Genomic DNA, 17,273 nt, shown 5'->3' with positions numbered 1-17,273 from the left:
GATTAGAGAGAAGTTGTTTAAGTCTTAATTTTTGTATTCCACTTTGTTTGTTGTTATTAATGGCGTAACAAAGAAAACTTTTGTTAAAGTTTCGTTTTTCTAAAATAGAAACCGCCACTCAATTCCATTTCCGGGTAGTGCCTATCCGCGCATGCGCGTTCCGTAGCCGGAAAAAACACGAGCGGTCAGTCAACAGAGTTTGATTCAAAGTTCAACCTTTTTGGTGACCTTGCTTTGAGAATATTAATCATTTTAACTAAGGCGGTTTAACTTTTTTTTGTTCTTCAAAAAATCATCTAAAAATGCAAAGCGCAAAGTGTTTGAAAAGTGGATGGAAGCTTTTTAAATCGGGGAGTGAGGAAGCAGCAAGACACTACGGCAATGTAAGTGATCCCTTTTTAAATAAATATATCGAAAAATAATAATAAAGAAAATATGTACTATAACAGATCCTGAAGCAAATACACAGTGTTATCTCTAAATTTATCAGATTGTAGATGAGTAAACTTCATTCTGAAACAGTAATTTAGTCACATTTTATCAAGTGAAAGCCATACCTCAAGTAATAATTACGTACCAACAATGTGTTTTTTTCTGTTTTGTTTTTTGCATTAGCATTCATTTATTGTAGCTCAATAATGCAGCCGCAGTTAATCATTTTGCTAAATAAATATGGGAGGTACTACCATTCATTTAGTTGGAGTTTGATCATTAAAGTTAAATCACCTACCTTCTTTCATATAACAAACATTTCCTGCAAAAAAAAATAATAATAATAATTACTTCCCGAGTTATCTTGAATACAAACATGCAAATTAGGTTTTGGTCCAGTGACCTTTGACCCCAAAATTGAAACTGTTCAGTGCCATTGATAACAATAAACATTTAATCACGACAAAAAGCCTTTTATTATTATTTTTAGTTACCGTAAACACAAGCACGCTATTACAAAATTCCTTTTCTGAGTTAGCTGCCACTGAGTTGGCGGAGGGTCTTCAACCTGCGGTTCCCGAGCCACGTGTGGCTATTTCCAGCGTTAGTAAGACTCGTGACGTTGCTACGTATCGACAGATATCTACTCAAGGCTCATTCGGTCTCCTCTTCGACATCGATGGCGTGTTGGTGCGCGGCCGGACGCCCATCCCGGCGGCCAAGCGCTGTTTTCAGAAGCTGGTGGACCGGCGCGGGCAATACAAAGTACCGGTGGTCTTCGTCACCAACGCGGGAAATGGTTTGCGGCGGGCCAAAGCGGAACATCTTTCAAGTTTGCTTGAAGTGGAGGTAAGGGACCCGCCATTTTGGATGGCTCACACCCGCGGCCTTGTCATTCCCAATTTTCTATGGACTCAGGTGTCGCCGGAGCAAGTGATGCTGTCCCACAGTCCTTTGAGGATGTTTACGCAGTTTCACCAAAAGTGCGTGCTGGTGTCCGGACAGGGTCCCATCCCAGAGGTGGCTCGTGCGTATCCTGACTTTTTGGACCTTCTCCCCGTGCTATGCTATGCTATGTTCAGAGCGTCAATGATCTGTGACAACGTATCGCCGAATGCCGTTTTGTGTTCACGCCATCCAAAAGTTGAAGTCTACGTATGCAAAAACAACTTCCAGTTTTAAGGACTTCAAACCACGACATTTTACCACTTTTATTTTCTGCTAATATGGCTTCAAACTCCGAATATTATGGCAAAAGTAGTTGTGTGGCGATCCAGACCTTACGTCGCCAAAGTAAAACCACACAAAGCCTGACGCAAAAATAAGTAATATAACAACTTCCATGGATGAATTTTAATATTACAGTTTAATTTTCTTATATTACAACTTTTTTTTCCTCTGAATTTTGCTTCAATCTCCTATTTTTCCATCAAAGGTCGATGATCATTTTTGCTATTTTTCAACACACCCTTAACACGCTAAACTTCAGGTTGGGCTTCCAGAACGTGGTCACCATAGATCAAGTCCGAGAAGGTTATCCTCTCCTCGACATTGTTGATCACGACAGAAGACCCAAAGACACCGTGAGTTTCCGTCTTAACTCAATGGCTGTCTTTTGACGGCAATGGACGTCCAATCCATTCGTAGTGGGAGCGCTGGCTTTGTTCATTCGCCGCTAGCCTCCCACTTTAAACGACTTGGACGTCCACTAGTGGTAAACTAATAAATGCTAACCGTTCACCACAAAATGTGAATGTTGGTCAATGGCATGTTTCAAAGTTTTGAAATATTTCATATATTTTATAAAAGTTTTGAATATTTGATCATATCTTGCCTTACAGATTCCTCCCACAAAAGGATTACAGCCAATAGATGGTATGTTTTTGATCGACCTATCCAAATACATAGTGGGAAATAACATAGTTCTAGAATACAAAGGCCTACCTGAGCGTACTCTAACGTCTACTTTTGTCTCTCGTCAGCTGTCATCTTATTTGGCGAGCCGATCAGATGGGAGACCAATCTCCAGCTCATTCTCGACGTCCTCCTGACCGGCGGCCGTCCGGACAGAAATTGGGACGGCGCGCCTTCTTCTCAGGTTCCCCTGCTGGCGTGCAACATGGACCTCCTCTGGATGGCCGAGGCTAAAAATCCCAGGTGAGGCGTCTAAACGGCAACCCGAAACTTTCTGGACAAAAGCTTCGCTCGCGCTTACCTCGTCGACCGGTCGGCGTCCGATCCGTTTGGATCGATGAACGCGCGGTCTTTGAAAGCATTTTGGTGGCTTTGTCAGCTGGCTTGCTGACCGGCGTCGTGGTCGCTCCGTAGGTTCGGTCACGGGACGTTCTTGGCGTGCTTGGAGAGCCTGTACGAGAAAGTGACGGGTCAGGAGCTGAAATACGAGGCCCTGATCGGTAAACCCAGCGTGCTGACTTACAACTACGCCGAGTTGCTTCTCAAGCAGCAGGCCCAGAAACTTGGATGGAGCTCGCCCGTCCAAACGATCTACGCCATCGGGTGAGTGCTTGTTGGGATGCTTCCTGCCTGGTCATTTTAGGGCAATTGCAAAGTTCTTTTTGTTTGTGGAAAATATAGTGGCCACCAATGGAGAAACTGAAAGAGTTCATGTTTTTTTTTTTTTTTTTTTTAAATATATATAGTTTGGGATATATGTACTTTTTTTTTAGTATGGATATAGTGTTGGGAATTTTACTATAATGAGAATGGTAGGGCGAGTGACACCATCTTGGATGGGGCCACAAGTTGATTCAAGCGGCTTGTGACGCCATCTTGAATGGGGCCATTTTAGTTCATTTGAGCGGGGTGTGATGTCATCTTGGATGGGGCCATTTTAGTTCATAGAAGCTGGTTCATCACCTTTTCGAGTGAAACCATCTTGGATGAGGCCAACTTATTTTATACAAGCTGGTTGTGACGCCATCTTATATGGGGATATTTTAGTTCATTTGAGCTGGGTGTGACGTCATCTTGGATGGAGCAATTTTGGTACATCAGCTTTTAGGATGAGGCCATCTTATATGGGGCCATTTGCTTCCTACGGGCTGGTTGTGACGCCATCTTGGATGGGGCAGCCATACTTCATCTTTCTTCACGCCAGCCGACTCATCTCGTTTTCTTGGCAGCGACAACCCCATGGCCGACATATACGGCGCCAACCTGTACGACCGCTCCCTCCGGGCGGCCCCACGCACGGAAGCCCAGCGCCCCGAGGCGTGCCACTCCATCCTGGTGTGCACGGGCGTATACAGCAAAGAGGAGGCGCCGTTGCCGGATTCTCCGCAGCGCGCCTTTCACGGACACAGGGACTTCGCTTTCGAGGTCAATCTCACGCGGCCGTCCTACGTGGTGGAAGACGTCCAAGATGCGGTGGAGCTGGCGTTCGAGCGGGAAGGCCGGCCTCTATGTTAGTCGCTTGGGCTCATCGTCCTTCTGCCGTGAATCCAAGCTGTATGCGGCGGCTAATGATTTAACTGGGATAAATTTAAATTGATGTTTTTTATGAGAAAAAACACTTTAATAGTTTAACATGCTTAAATACTTTATAATCCATGTATATTTGTTCATTTATTTCCCAAGTCAAACCAAGCTTTAATGGCTTGAGATGAAACAAAGAAAATGTTACAGAAAATGCACATACTCACCTTTCATTGTAGTTTGATGTGCACATGTTGGTTACATTCAAAATATGACACTAGCCTTAAGAAAGTTGCATTATATTTAAAACCAAATAAGGATTTCAATGGACTTGAATGGATTAATTGATTGATGATTGTTAATTTTTCAACTACCTTTCAAGTGTTTTGAGTGATGCACTGAAACTGAATTGAATACATCTTTTTTTTTAAAGTCAGTATTTACATGTGTTAAATGTAGTATTTAGCTCAATTTTCTTAAAGAATTTTTTGACTCACCCAGACTATATTTCCAGCAGCCCCCCAAATAATCTCAGTTTGAGACAATAAGTGAGCACTCAATGTTTAAGGGCCCCAATAATGCCACTGTAGTCACCAATTCTGTAATAAATACAAAATAAAAACATTTATTTGAAATGGTAGCTCATATAAAAAAAGGCATTGGATGAACAAATGTCACACAAAGCAAGCTGAAAAGTGCCAAAAAAGTTTGTGAACTCGTCATTTGTTGCTATTGACGGTGTCCAATCATTCTTCTGCTGTGAAATACAATGAGTACCGCAAGTAGACCTTCAAAACGATTGGGCGTCTCGTATCCTTCATTTCAAATGTGCATTTAAAGACCTTAACAAAAAAAAATCTGTTCAGTTCTGTCAATCATGTGGCTATTAAAAAAAGTCAAAACTCTTTAAATGAGTTTATCACAAGTAGCTGTCTGATCTATTTGAAGTGGAAGGGTGGCAGCATTTGAAGAAAACTTCACACCTCAAATAGATTGGACATTTCGTCCTGTCAATCATGGTCAAAGGTGTATTTACACCCAAAAAAATCAAATCAGGACGTCTAGTGCTGTCAATCACAGGGCTATTTAAATACTAAATGAAAAATAAGTAGAGGTCAAATCCCTTTGAAGTGGGAGTGTGGCTGGGACTGGGTGAACCCTCCCACTTCAAATGGATTGGGCGCCTAGCGCCACCAATCATTGTCATTGGCGAGTTTACGGAGCTTTACCCCCCCAAAAATAAATAAATATCAATCAGGACGTCACGCGACAAGTTGATACACAGTGAGTGTCACCTATAGGTGCGCTGTGAGATTCTGAAAGCGGCGTCGTAGCTGGATCGCCCTCTTCCTTTTTGAGACCCTTGCCTGGGGTTGTCATCGGGAGACCATTCCGGAGGAGGCGTGTGAATGGGCTTCCACGGGATGGGGTTGTAAAAGCCGGGCGGCGGGTGCAATAGGAAGGGGACTGGAGCACAGGGAAGACAAAATTAGAAGAAAAATGGACAGTAATGCCGCAAAATCAATCGTATCGGATGTATGGGATTGGACGGCGAGCCACCCGGAGGTTCCCGCCCCTTAATGGTGCGACGGCACTCACCCGAAGGTGGCGTTTTGGGACTGGCTTTCAGTTTCTGCTCGTTTTTGGCCAGCCATTCCTTAAAGTTCTGATCCGCTTTCCGTCGGCGCTCCTGCTCTTGCTCCTCCTTCAAAGTGGCGAGCTCCTGTTGAAAGACGAGCGTGACAAGTGGAGAAGTGGCAAGAACGTTGGCTGGGTGGAAAAGACGTCCCACTTTTTGCTTCTTTTCCTTTTCCAGCCTCTCCTGTTTCTTCTTTTGCAGCCAGTCTTTGTACTTTTGTTGCGCTCTCTTTTCAGTCTCTTTCTGTTTTTCCGCTCGAAGACGAGTCTCCGTTTCTTCTTGGGTGCTTTTCAGAAGCTGATCCTGTCTTTCCTAGCAAAAAAAAATAAGTGTTACATTGGAGGAAATCCAGAGAACATTTTGTTTGTTACCTGTTCTCTTTTGAGCTGCTGCCAGTCTCGGATCTTTTTTTTCTCCAAGATCTTTTTTTTTTGGCGTTCCATTTCTTCTTTTGCTTCTTTTTCCTTGAGGAAATGTGCCTGTTTATGGAAAGGAGAAATAAAAAATTAAAAAAAGAAGTAACCTCGTGTTTATTTTAGCCCTTCCGGTTGAAATGGATTGGACGTTTATGAACAAAGGTCTGTCGCAGATTCCAAAATTATCGGAATTAAAAAATGGTTGTTAAAATTAAATCCATAGTTAAATGATTGAATGTCATGAGATAATATTTGATAATATAATTTTAATTCTTTAACAAGTACAGGTTTAGATTTTTATAAATTTGTTATTCATTCATTCATTATTTATCAGTTCAAAAAGTATTCTAATTGTCTAATATTTATTTTTTATGAATTTTATTAATAGTACTAAATATAAACATTTAATTTGATTTCATACACGCAAAGCTCTTTAAATCATTCACTGCCAACAATAGATGTCATATCCATTTTAACGATATTTTTTTTTATTCTTTTAGATTTGTGTTTTTTTTCAATAAGAATTTTCCAATTATCAGATTTTAATACACACACACAAATAGCTCCAAACTCACTCACTGCCTTTGACAGCCGTAGACGTCAAATCCATTTGAACTGGAACGACGGTCACGTTTCAGTGCCATTGACGACGACAGACGTCCAATCCATTTGGACCGGCAGCCAATATTAACAAAAGAAATAAATGGACGTCCGTCGCCGTCAACGCCACGCCGTGAGTTCATGGTTTCGCCACTTGCCTCCTCTATTTTCTTTTTCATTTTCACCTGCTCTTCTTTACACTTGTTTACCAGCCACTTTTGCCAAGGACTGAGGGTTTCGGTTTCTAGCTGCTCCGATGGAGTTTGCTCCCCCTCCACTCTTTTAAAAGAGAATCAAACAAAAAACAAAAGTTAAATTGACCTTATGTACATTTCAAGTCAGAATTCTTTCTTGGAGTCACCCGAGAGGTTCCTCGGTGAAGTCGTCGTCTTCATCGCTCTTATAACTGTCGTGGTAAATTGGGGACACCAGGGAGTACGTGTCGTCGTCGTCCTCGAGGACCGAGTCTTCTTCCCCAACGAAGTCGGGAATTTGGACATCTTTCGTCTCGTTGGGCTTGAGAGGAGTCGAGCTGAAGTTCTCCGCAGCGGAGCTCGGAGGGCACCAGCCGGCCATTGCTAGTCGATCCACCTCTGCAAAAATGGATATCAAGGCGGCTTTATCTTTTCTTTTCTTTTTTTAAAATGAGCCCTCATCAAAGCCCAATGAAGCTACTCAAGTGTTGAATTGAATTGAATGCCTTTATTGTCATTATACAAGCACAACGAGATTTACCACAAAGTGCACACATTAATAAGTACTCAAATGTGAACCTTATTGCTGGTCAAATTAAAAACAGCTTGTTATTAAAGCAACTGTAGTTATTCTCTCAAAGCCAATAAGTTAAAACGCCCTTTTTTAATAAAAAAAATCCGTAGTTCAAAGGCAACAATTATGGGACAATATTAAACAAAATCATGCATATTGTGACATGTTACGGCTGAAAATAAACGCTAATTCGCACGTTTTTTTTCGCCAACTTTGGCTGTACAGCAAATTTGGTTGGTCTATCACAGCCAAGGGGTTAAAAAATAAATTCCGTAGTTCAATGGCAGTCACTATGCGACAATAATAAATTAAATAACGACTATTGTAGCAGTTTAAAGCTTTTAAAAACGCTCACTCACGCGTTTTTGTTCGGTAACTTTAGCTAACGGCGTTAGCATCAAGAGAACTTCGCTTCATTAAATTCGAAAATTAAAAAAAATCGAAGGCACACGAATATTTCAGCTCATTTCTTTCAGTGTCGATTTTAAAATGTGTAAACAAACTACTTCTTACTGACCTTTTTAATATTTGCATTCGAAGAAAAGTTGAAAGCATTTCCCGGCTTCCCAGTTACAAACAGCCGTGTTTCCCATGATGCAACGCGCCCCTACTTCCAACGCAGCTTTTGTCACCATGACGACACTTGATAGCTTGACAGCTACTGTACATACTACATCGCTTTTCTCTTTGCACTTTCACAATAATGACAATATGGCATTAAAAAATATATAATGATGATCCGTGATACGAGGTTTTAGTCAAGTATTCGCCTCTATTTTTGTATTAGTATTAATATAAGTGCAAAAATAATGACAAGTCAGCTGTATTTTAAAGCTCCTATACAGTTTAATTCTGAGCACAAGTCCAGGTATCGCGGTTCATGGAAGGCGGCAATCTGCCGTCCCTTGCACTTCACACCTTCAGACTAAATACAGCAAGAACGCCAAAATGAATTTGGACTGTTTTCACAAGCTGTCGCGGAATTTGGTGGATCGTATTTTGTTCTTGGGTTCAGCTGGTCTTGAGTTATCGTTCTGTTTCTTGAAAGTCATTTAATGCCGTATTTTGTTCTTACAACTCTAAAACATTCACTGTGAGCCCTTCCACTTCAAATGGATTGGACATCTAGCGCCGACAATGGCAGCCAATGGGGTAAATAAAAAATACAACTTGTTCTTTCTCTGGCCAAGATGTATCCTCCCCCTAGTTAGTAGAAGTCCAATCGATTTAAAGCGAGATGGTGGCAACGAATGAACGTTCGTTCATATGATGCCAACCCTCCCACTTGAAATCGATTAGACGTCTGGTGCTGTCAATGGCAGCCACCGATGGAATAGCAAATGCTTTGATGTTGATGAAATCAACTCTAATAAGCTCTTAAAGAAATAAGATAGTTAAGACTTTAAAATGTAAAATGCATTGACTTGGATGGGAACATTGCCCTTACCAATATGGCCGCCCAGAGGCCTTCTCGGTCATAAACGCTTCTTTCTTGAATCGAAACGAGCTGACCGCTAGTGGACGTCCAATCCGTTTAAAGTGAGAGGGCCGTTCTTTCCCTGTCAGACCTCCTACTTGAAACAGATTGGACGCCCAGCACCACCAATGACGGCCTTCCAGTTCGACGGAGAGATGGGACTAAACAAGCGAGTCACGTTGCTAATCCCAAAAGTATTTCTTGTCTACTCCCTAAATTGCTCCCCACCACGCGTGAGATGACTGCAGGGCAACGGTCCAGCGCCTTTAATGGCTAAGATAATAAAAGGGAGGGTCGGCAGCTGGAAACACGCGCAGTCCTCCAAGGCCATTTGGCAGCCGGAGCCAGCGCAATTCGACAGACGAGGTCCATCCCTGGCGGGATGTCCGCCGGGCCAGAGCGTAGGAGGTCCGGCGGGAGGCGCAAGAAGGTCCAAGTGGTGATTTGCGTTCTGTTGGTGGAGCTTTGCGAAAGATTCACCTTTTTCGGCATCGTGTGCAACATGATTCTTTTCTGCACCGTCAAGTTGGGCTACGACAATTACCTGGCGGCCACCGTCAATTTGTGCTTTATCGGAGCCAGCACGCTCGCCCCCGTCTTGGTGGGGTGGTTCGCCGAAACCTGCCTGGGGAGGACCAAAGTGCTCTACCTGTGCGCACTGCTGCATTTTTTTGGTGAGGAAAAAGTGGCTTCAAGTCATTGGCTGATTCCATTTGGAGTTTTTCCCAGCCAGAGGATGCTATTTTGTGCCGATACCATTTGTGGTTGTGTGATTTCACTGGATATGGTAGTGTAAGTTTTTAAAAAAAGTGTTTATGAAATGTATCTTTTTCTTTTGATAATACATTTCTAGTTATTCACTTGAAATTAAAATAATTCGACCGTAGTCTGGTAAGCGGTTTAGTGCGCCGGCCTCGCAGTTCTGGGGTCAAGGGTTCGATTCTAGGTTATTCCTTACTGTGTCGAGTGTGTATGTTCTCACCAGGCTTGTGTGGGTTTTCTCTGGGTATTCCGGTTTAGCTAATCGAACACTCTAAATTGCCCCTAGCTATGATTGGTTGTGTTTGTCTCTTTGTGCCCTGTGATAGGCTGGCCACCAATTCATGGTGTCGTCCACCTGGTGCCTATAGTTGGCTGAGATACCTCCAGCACCCCTACGGCGCATCAGTGGTTTGGAAAATGAAATATATTTACATATATGTGTTTGTGTATGTAGGGTGTGTTTACAAAATGTATATATTTTCCTTATAATACAAAATTTGTAGATACTTAAAAGTAAAGTAATTTTATCGTAGTATATTTGTTTGTGTGTGTGTGTTGACAAGTTGCATTGTTATACTGTTCCAATACGTATTATATGCTGTGTATAGTATATATCACTTCACAAGATGGCCTCAGATCGGCAGCCATCTTGGTAGGGGCCACGATCCCATCCAAATTGATGCATTGGCATTAAAAAATAGAGAAATCAAGCGCTAGCTTGATTTCTTTCTAGCAAACTAACCTGCTCCCAAATCCAAGTTGAAGCGGTTGCATTGTGTGATGTGAACGAACAGGCACGGCCATGTTACCCGTGGTGGCGTTCCCCTTCGAAGACTTTTACATCGACACGCACCACATGAGCCACAAGTTGGGAGGCCAAGAGCAGCAGGCTCTGTTCTACACGGGCCTGCTGGCCGCCGTGCTGGGCATCGGTGGCATCCGCGCCGTCCTCTGCCCTTTGGGAGCATACAGCCTGCACGGCTACGACCACCGCCAGCTCCTGGGCTTCTTCAACTGGTAATCCCGCCCACCATTCCATTTTCCCACGGACGCCAATAGACGTCCTCCTTGAGTGGACGATTGGTCGTCTAGGAAGCGAGTTGAGCTGCTTGTTTTTCGCCGTTTAGGTTCTACTGGTTGGTGAACCTGAATTCCACGGTGGTGTTTTTGGGGATCGCCTACATCCAGCAATCTGTGGCCAAAAATCTGGCTTTCCTAATCCCATTTATGTCGGCGTTGCTGGCGCTCATCGCCATACACATGACACGCAACAAACTCACCTACAAACCCAAGAAAGGTAACAAATTGCAACCCGCTATTCACTATTTAATATCTTTTTAGTTCATTTAATGAATTTAGTTTTTGGCCTTTTTTCCCCCCACCCAATTTGTTAAGTTTTTTGGGGGTCACGTCCATATAAAAAAATATGAATAACGATAAATAACTGTTATTTTGTTTAAGATTTTTCTTTTTGAGTAAATAAATAAGATATTTATTTATAGTTCAGAAAATTGTATTATTTGAATGAATAAGAAACTGACATTAATATTAAAACATTTCTTTTTCCTGTATTGGTTTGTTAAATTCTTTTCTCGGCAGAAACGATAAAATCTATTTTAAAAATAAATTGAATTGTACAAATTTTCAGCAAACAGTAAAAGATAAGAGATTTTTAATTTTTCTTAAGTTCTTTTCCAATGAAAAAAATATTTAAATACATTAAAATACTTTTCTTAAACAAAATTGAAAAAATTCACAATAGTAATTACTATAAAGATGTCCAAAAAGAGAATCCTGACAATTTCTTGGGTCATTTTGAGTTTATTGTTAATAGATGCATTAGATATGTTAAAAAGCATTTTTTCCCTAAAAATACTCACTAACACAAAAAAACATGATGCTAATTGTCGTTAGCGCTTGAATGGCGTACACCATTACCTGTTAGCGTGAGGGATGCGCTTTGTTTCCAAGGCGGCTCGCTGCTGACCACACTGGGCGTTTTTTTCAACTCGCTGAGGATGTGCCGCCTGGACTCCCGCCACCTGAGCGGCGACGTGGCGTCGTGGCTGGACCGGGCCAAGGAGAACAACGGCGGGCGCTACAGCGAGACTCACGTGGAAAACGTCAAAGTCCTAGCCAAGCTCTTCCCCCTTTACGGACTCCAGCTCGTATACCGAGCTTGCGTGACCCAGGCGAGTCGAGCCGCCGTCGGCGCCTGTACCTCAACTCCCGTGGGTCGTTTTTCTTTGCGCAGATCCCGTCGGGTTATTATTTGCAGACCATGAACTCCAACCTCCACCTGAGCGAGGCGCTGCTGCCCATCGGCGCCATGAACGTGATCAGCATCCTGCCCCTGCTGGCGTTGGCGCCGCTGATGGAATGCGTCAACGGCGTCTGGCTGTCGGCGTCCGGGAGGCCGCCGCTGGCCCCCGCCCGAGTCGTCAGTGAGCCTTCCCCTGCCCGGCGGCGTGAGGGGCCCCTTGCGCCCCGTCTGATCCCGCCTCCCCTCGCAGCTCTGGGACAGGCGTGCGCGGCGCTGTCCGTACTGGCGGCGGCTTTGACGGAGCTGCGCCGGAAGGCTTTCCCCTTGGTGGAGCAGACCCTCTCCGGGAAGGTCCTGCGGGTGTCCTCCATGCCCTGTTTCCAGCTGGCGCCGCAGTACGTCCTCCTCGGGTTGGCCGAGGCTCTGGTCACCCCCGCGTGTGAGTGACGCAAAAGCTTCACTTCCACAGTCTGTTTCAAAATGGACAGGAGAGCATCTAGAAATGCTCCACAAACAACAGCAAGAGACCCCCAAATCACAAAAGTGACCTAGCAATGGCCAGAAATCAACAGGAAGTGGCCCAATGTTAATTAAAAGTCACCTAGGAATACCCCCAAATCAACAAGTGACCTAGAAATGTCCAAAATTGAACAGAAGGTGAGCCAACGTCAAAAAGAAGTGACTCGAAAATGCCCTCAAAATCAACAGTTTACCTAGAAATGCCCAAAAATCAACAGGAAGTCAGTTTATATAAATAGGACGTGACTCGAAAATGCCCCAAAATCGCCAATTGGCCTAGAAAAGCAAAAAAAATCAACAACCAATATAAACAGGAAGTGGCTCAAATGCCCCAAAACTAACAAAAACCTTGAAATGCTCCAAAATCAACAGGAAGTGAGCCAACATAAACAGGAAACTGTCCCAAAATAAAAAAGGACACACAAAAAACTATGAGTAAGAGACAGTAGGCAATGTTGTTTTGGTAGCTTAGCATTTGAGCTCACATTGTAGCCAACGTAAAACTTGCTTTAGCTTTCCCGCCAAAAGAAGACACGCTGGTCTAACGCTAACTAAATTGCTAACTTTGTGTTGATATTAAAACACACCCTTTTGCTAGGCGTCATTAACATTGTACGCTTGGAACTTAAAACGGAGTCAAATGAGAACGTGCAAACGTTAGCAGTCTTTTTCGGACCATTTTGTTTACAGTTGTTAGCGTCCGTACCAAAACAAACAGATACGTTGCTAGCCCTTGCGCCTATTACACATTTGAGGCAATAAAATGGATCAAATGACAAAGATTCAAGTGGTATTTTGTCTTTTTGGGTTCAGGTTCCCTCATCTCTTTCCAACTGAGCCCCGGACACATTCGAGGAATCTCCCTGCACTTTCTCACGCTGTCCTACGGAGGGGGCTGTTTCCTCGGCGCCGTGTGCATTCAGCTGGCTTACTTCCTCTCTGGAGGTAAACAAAAGCAACGTTTGAACATCTAAACATTTAATCTTCTGGACAACGTTCTAACTTCTGACTCAAGGTTCCTTTTATCCGAGCGTCCTCCATGAAGGAAACCTGGACACGTTCTTCTTCCTCATGGCTTCGCTGATGGCCGTCAACACCTTGGTGTATTGGAGCATATCTCACAGGTGAGGTGGTCTTCTGGCCAAAGGGTCGCGGGGTCGATTCCCAGTTTTTTTTTCTTTCCCATCGAAGGTACCTGGATTTGAGCGTGCGCGGGAAAGCGCTAGCGGCTAGCCCGGTAACAGAGAAGCTTCTTCAGTACAAAGCATGCCTGCGCTACTACGACACCATGGACAATTCCTGCGATTCCATCATTTGAAACTTAGTCTGTGGCGCGGGCGCTGCTAACTGCTGTGGCAAATTGTCTTCCTAATATTTTTGTACTTTCAAATACGTAAAAGTGATGGTGTGTAGGATATGTTATGATGATTTGAAAGATGTTTCAGTGCTGTTAATGGAAATATGTTAAAATTCATTAATAGCATATTGCATTTTTTTCTCGTTTTCCTTCGACCCGAAGAAATCATGTCCTTGTAAAAAAAAATTTTTTAAGTAAAAATGTTTATGAAACTCGATTTTCACTTTTTTCCTTTATGAACCTTTGTTTCTCTTTTATACCTGATTGTGGGGAAATCATAAATGACAAAAATATCGAATTAATCGTACCTCGCTTTGAGCATCAGTGCAGTTTTAAAATGTCAATTTGGTAATACAGACGCTCCCCTACTTATGAACATTCGAGTTGCGAACAACGGTACATACGAACATGTCTGTGAATATGGCATATGTCGAAAAATGTTCGGAAAGAGATGCTGTAAGTTCGTAAGTTAGATTTTGTATTGCGCGCCTTTTTCCGAGCAGTGCTTCTTTCCGCCGCTAATACCGACGTTTGGCGCTGTGAGAGGGAGGAGGCTCCGCAACATGTCAAGGAGGAGGAGGAGGAAACGCCTGTCCCCATGAAGAAATTCGCTCATAAAGCCATCGCACTCTTTGAGCAGCAAGACCCAAATATTGAACGTTGCACAAAGGTTGCAAAACAACTGAATGATGCCATACAGTGCTACCTCATCATTTATGATGAAAAAAAGAAAAGTGTGCAATCGTCGTTAGATCGCTTCTTTCGGCCAGTTTCTAGTAAATCCTCCAAGGAAGATACTCATCAACCCTCATCTTCTTCTCCTCAACCCTCAAATTCTTCCTTCATTGAAGTTACGGAGATGGAAGTAACTTTTGAAGCCCATTCCAGCGACGGCGAAGAACCTCTCATGATATAAAATCCTCCTCTTCCTCCTCCATCATCTCCTTAAGCATCGAGTACATCTTCCAAAAGTAAGTTAAACTTCATTTTATTTATCTTATTACGTACATGTACATACTTTGTTACTTATACAAGCCTTAAAGATACGTGTATAAACCTTCAATATACTTATATAGGCCTTAAACATAAATTATAATACAAAATATAGCACTGAGGCAACTTACGAACAATCGCTCGGAACGTAGCTCGTTCGTAAGTAGGGGAGCGTCTGTATAGTATACGTACAGCACCTGAGAACCAAAGCGGTCTACCATCCAATTACTATCCAGGCTTGACCCTGCTTAACATCCGAGGTCAGGGGGTCTCAGTACAGTCATGACGTAAAATGAAAACACGGACATTTTTCCTCGTAGTGCAAAAACACTAAAAATATTAACTCTAATAAACACAAATACATATGCACTTAATTTTGATCCTATTACACAAAAGCAAAATCATTTTTTTGCGCAGTACGCGAGTGTTTCCCGGTTGTCATGGAGACCATTGCAACCAGGAAGAAGACCCCCCCTTTATTTTAGCATTAGCCGAACACCGAGCTCCAAGAAAGCATGGACTTACCAGACACGATCCGAAAAGGCTTGGAGGACTTCTCTCGAAACGTCTTTGTGGACTCGAACGCCAAACAGCGCTTGGCATTGTCGACGCAAGGTGAACATGCGACAATGTGATATGGCGATGTGCTGGTAAGCTAGCTAGTTAGCTAGCTTACCAGCTAGCTAAACGACTGGCAGGAAGACTCAAATGTTTTTGTTTGGGTTTGTTCAGGAAAGCCGATTCTGTCCAGTTTGCCCCTCCAGATGTCCCTCTTCTTCAACATGTATTTCTTCCCCTTGTGGTGGCTAACGGAGATTGTCATGCTGCAGCTCAAAGTACGAACCGACTTTTGGACGGTCATCGAGTTGGAACGCTTTGAATTTAAAAAAATATTGATATTGTTTGGTTTGTTTGTTTCTGTTTTCATTCAATTTAAATCAAACAAATCAACCCAAAATGAATAGGAAGAGACCCGACATCAAAGGAAGTCACCTGGATTTGTCTCGAGATTAACAAGAAGTGAACGTGAAATGCCCCCTGATGGACAGAAAGTAAAAAATGAAAAGCCCCAAAATTAAGAGAGTGGCCTGATATCTAAATGCACCCAAATCGAGAGGATGTCACCAATTGTCTACAGGGAGTGACCTATAAATGCCCCAATATCAACATTTTATGAAATGTTATCAACAGATTTACAGTGACCTGTAAATCAGCAGGAAGTTGTCCCAAAACTAGAGGAGGGCAGTGAGCCAATAACAGCTCACCAAGAAATGCCCCAGAATCAAAAGCCCAACAAACAGGAAGTGAACAATATGGGAATGGAATTAAGCAAATAGATACAGGAAGTGACCCCTAAATGCCCCAATATCAACAGGAAGGTATGATGTATGAAAGGGTTAAAATGGGCATAAATTGTGTTTTGTAGTACTCTGCTTTGCCGGAATACTACAAGACCATCCTGATCACCATCCTCATACTCATGACGCTGATTGAGACCATTCGACTTTACCTCGGTTACGTGGGGAACCTGCAGGAAGAGGTACGACTCCTTTGCCGCCATTGACTGAGATAGCCGTCCAATTCATTTTGACCAGGCTCGGCGGGCGGCGCTTTAAAATATATTTTTCCCGGGAAAAGATCATTTTCAGGTGTTTTGTTGCACTTTCAAGTCAGAACAACGTTGATTCCAAACACTTTTCAGCGGTAGGGGGCGCTAAATAGCATTTGATGTCTTTGTAGATTGCAGAGTTGGCTGGATTTTGGCTGCTGAGCATCTTGCTGCAGTTACCGCAAACGCTTTTCCAGCTGTTCAACGAGGGCATTCTCATCCAGCCGCTGGAGAGGGGGATTCACGCTGTTTTGGCCATTTTTATACTCTCCCAGGTAAGTGCTCGCACATTCATTGGTAGAAAAAGTGCAGCTTATAGTCCGGAAAATACGGTATTATTTGATTTCTATTTGCAGGCTGTGGCCGGGTTCATGGCGCTCCGGAATTTGGTCCGGCACACCGAGAGTCAATTCCATCTGCGTCAGTTTGACTGAAACGCCACTTTCTGTCCGTGCCATTATTATTTAAGAAATTTCTTTTTTTGTACATTTTTTTATACCAATTTTGAGCGCTTGTGAATAAAAGCTGCAACCTGTACATTTTGTTGTTGTTGTGTTTATTTCATCTTGTTATTAGAAAATGTGCTCATATGTGGATTGTGCAGGACCAGGAATGCCAACGTTCAAAAACTACGTCATGAATGTTGGGGTTATTCTGGCATGTTATTATATGTTCATTAATCATTAATAGGTAATGAAGCTATATTTTAAGTATCACCGAGCAAGCTCGAGGTCACTCTCCAGGGCAGCTGGCTCCAGCTTGTTGACGTAACACCTCGCGGGTCCTCGGCTCCGAGGACTGTTTACTGGGAGATACACCTCGACCCTTTACCCAGATGCAAGTTCGCAATGAAGATCTGCGAAGGACTCTTAAATTGCTTTGACTTGGATTCCGGAGCAGATGGCGATAATCGAATCAACTTCCGAAAATACTCGCATATTGTTTTTGAAATAGTGTCGCTTGGTATGCCGGATATGCAATTGTTGTTGCAGTTGTTTTTTGA

General features: G+C 43.1%; 4 protein-coding genes across 7 annotated transcripts; 3 read left to right on the top strand and 1 right to left on the bottom strand.

The window, feature by feature from the left end:
• The first annotated feature begins 159 nt into the window (after positions 1 to 159).
• On the top strand, positions 160 to 4,507 carry LOC144071259 (haloacid dehalogenase-like hydrolase domain-containing 5). The gene is made up of 8 exons (XM_077596195.1): positions 160 to 383; positions 1,072 to 1,281; positions 1,351 to 1,463; positions 1,922 to 2,015; positions 2,274 to 2,307; positions 2,415 to 2,589; positions 2,761 to 2,949; positions 3,576 to 4,507. The coding sequence occupies exons 1-8, from the start codon at positions 303 to 305 to the stop codon at positions 3,859 to 3,861; spliced, it is 1,182 nt and encodes a 393-aa protein (XP_077452321.1). The 5' UTR covers positions 160 to 302; the 3' UTR covers positions 3,862 to 4,507.
• On the bottom strand, positions 4,465 to 15,714 carry ccdc34 (coiled-coil domain containing 34). Of its 4 annotated transcripts, none has more exons than XM_077596197.1 (7): positions 15,187 to 15,714; positions 6,884 to 7,115; positions 6,681 to 6,801; positions 5,878 to 5,985; positions 5,660 to 5,818; positions 5,467 to 5,590; positions 4,465 to 5,334 (listed from the first exon to the last, which is right to left on the bottom strand). In XM_077596197.1, exons 2-7 carry the CDS (start codon positions 7,096 to 7,098, stop codon positions 5,159 to 5,161), a joined length of 903 nt encoding a protein of 300 aa, XP_077452323.1. In that variant the 5' UTR covers positions 7,099 to 7,115; positions 15,187 to 15,714; the 3' UTR covers positions 4,465 to 5,158. The 4 variants fall into 4 exon arrangements, with proteins under 4 accessions (XP_077452323.1, XP_077452322.1, XP_077452326.1 ...); XM_077596196.1 differs by lacking the exon at positions 15,187 to 15,714 and adding an exon at positions 7,808 to 7,929; XM_077596200.1 differs by lacking the exon at positions 15,187 to 15,714 and adding an exon at positions 7,808 to 7,929 and having other exon boundaries at positions 6,708 to 6,801.
• On the top strand, positions 9,062 to 13,885 carry slc15a5 (solute carrier family 15 member 5). The gene is made up of 9 exons (XM_077596202.1): positions 9,062 to 9,441; positions 10,324 to 10,546; positions 10,657 to 10,826; positions 11,501 to 11,721; positions 11,784 to 11,973; positions 12,043 to 12,231; positions 13,125 to 13,256; positions 13,327 to 13,435; positions 13,503 to 13,885. The coding sequence occupies exons 1-9, from the start codon at positions 9,150 to 9,152 to the stop codon at positions 13,627 to 13,629; spliced, it is 1,653 nt and encodes a 550-aa protein (XP_077452328.1). The 5' UTR covers positions 9,062 to 9,149; the 3' UTR covers positions 13,630 to 13,885.
• On the top strand, positions 14,403 to 16,807 carry tmem17 (transmembrane protein 17). The gene is made up of 6 exons (XM_077596201.1): positions 14,403 to 14,639; positions 15,079 to 15,276; positions 15,394 to 15,497; positions 16,088 to 16,201; positions 16,402 to 16,545; positions 16,627 to 16,807. Exons 2-6 carry the CDS (start codon positions 15,177 to 15,179, stop codon positions 16,702 to 16,704), a joined length of 540 nt encoding a protein of 179 aa, XP_077452327.1. The 5' UTR covers positions 14,403 to 14,639; positions 15,079 to 15,176; the 3' UTR covers positions 16,705 to 16,807.
• The last annotated feature ends 466 nt before the right edge of the window (positions 16,808 to 17,273 follow it).

Source organism: Stigmatopora argus, chromosome 3, assembly GCF_051989625.1.
Source record: "Stigmatopora argus isolate UIUO_Sarg chromosome 3, RoL_Sarg_1.0, whole genome shotgun sequence".
NCBI lineage: Eukaryota > Metazoa > Chordata > Actinopteri > Syngnathiformes > Syngnathidae > Stigmatopora > Stigmatopora argus.
Note: the sequence above shows the minus strand (reverse complement) of the source record. Positions and strands in the feature narration are given on the sequence as shown.

What these genes read in the sequence shown, in the direction of transcription:
- tmem17 (XM_077596201.1), top strand. Translation starts at nt 15,177, where the DNA reads ATGGACTTACCAGACACGATCCGAAAAGGCTTGGAGGACTTCTCTCGA. An exon ending in TTGTCATGCTGCAGCTCAAA is followed by an intron (nt 15,498 to 16,087) that starts GTACGAACCGAC and finishes TGTGTTTTGTAG; the next exon opens with TACTCTGCTTTGCCGGAATA. An exon ending in CCATTTTTATACTCTCCCAG is followed by an intron (nt 16,546 to 16,626) that starts GTAAGTGCTCGC and finishes TTCTATTTGCAG; the next exon opens with GCTGTGGCCGGGTTCATGGC.
- LOC144071259 (XM_077596195.1), top strand. Translation starts at nt 303, where the DNA reads ATGCAAAGCGCAAAGTGTTTGAAAAGTGGATGGAAGCTTTTTAAATCG. An exon ending in CAAGTTTGCTTGAAGTGGAG is followed by an intron (nt 1,282 to 1,350) that starts GTAAGGGACCCG and finishes CTATGGACTCAG; the next exon opens with GTGTCGCCGGAGCAAGTGAT. An exon ending in ACAGAAGACCCAAAGACACC is followed by an intron (nt 2,016 to 2,273) that starts GTGAGTTTCCGT and finishes CTTGCCTTACAG; the next exon opens with ATTCCTCCCACAAAAGGATT.
- slc15a5 (XM_077596202.1), top strand. Translation starts at nt 9,150, where the DNA reads ATGTCCGCCGGGCCAGAGCGTAGGAGGTCCGGCGGGAGGCGCAAGAAG. An exon ending in GGCTCTGGTCACCCCCGCGT is followed by an intron (nt 12,232 to 13,124) that starts GTGAGTGACGCA and finishes TTTTGGGTTCAG; the next exon opens with GTTCCCTCATCTCTTTCCAA. An exon ending in TATTGGAGCATATCTCACAG is followed by an intron (nt 13,436 to 13,502) that starts GTGAGGTGGTCT and finishes TTCCCATCGAAG; the next exon opens with GTACCTGGATTTGAGCGTGC.
- ccdc34 (XM_077596197.1), bottom strand. Translation starts at nt 7,098, where the DNA reads ATGGCCGGCTGGTGCCCTCCGAGCTCCGCTGCGGAGAACTTCAGCTCG. An exon ending in TTCACCGAGGAACCTCTCGG is followed by an intron (nt 6,802 to 6,883) that starts GTGACTCCAAGA and finishes CTCTTTTAAAAG; the next exon opens with AGTGGAGGGGGAGCAAACTC. An exon ending in TCCCAAAACGCCACCTTCGG is followed by an intron (nt 5,335 to 5,466) that starts GTGAGTGCCGTC and finishes CCTGTGCTCCAG; the next exon opens with TCCCCTTCCTATTGCACCCG.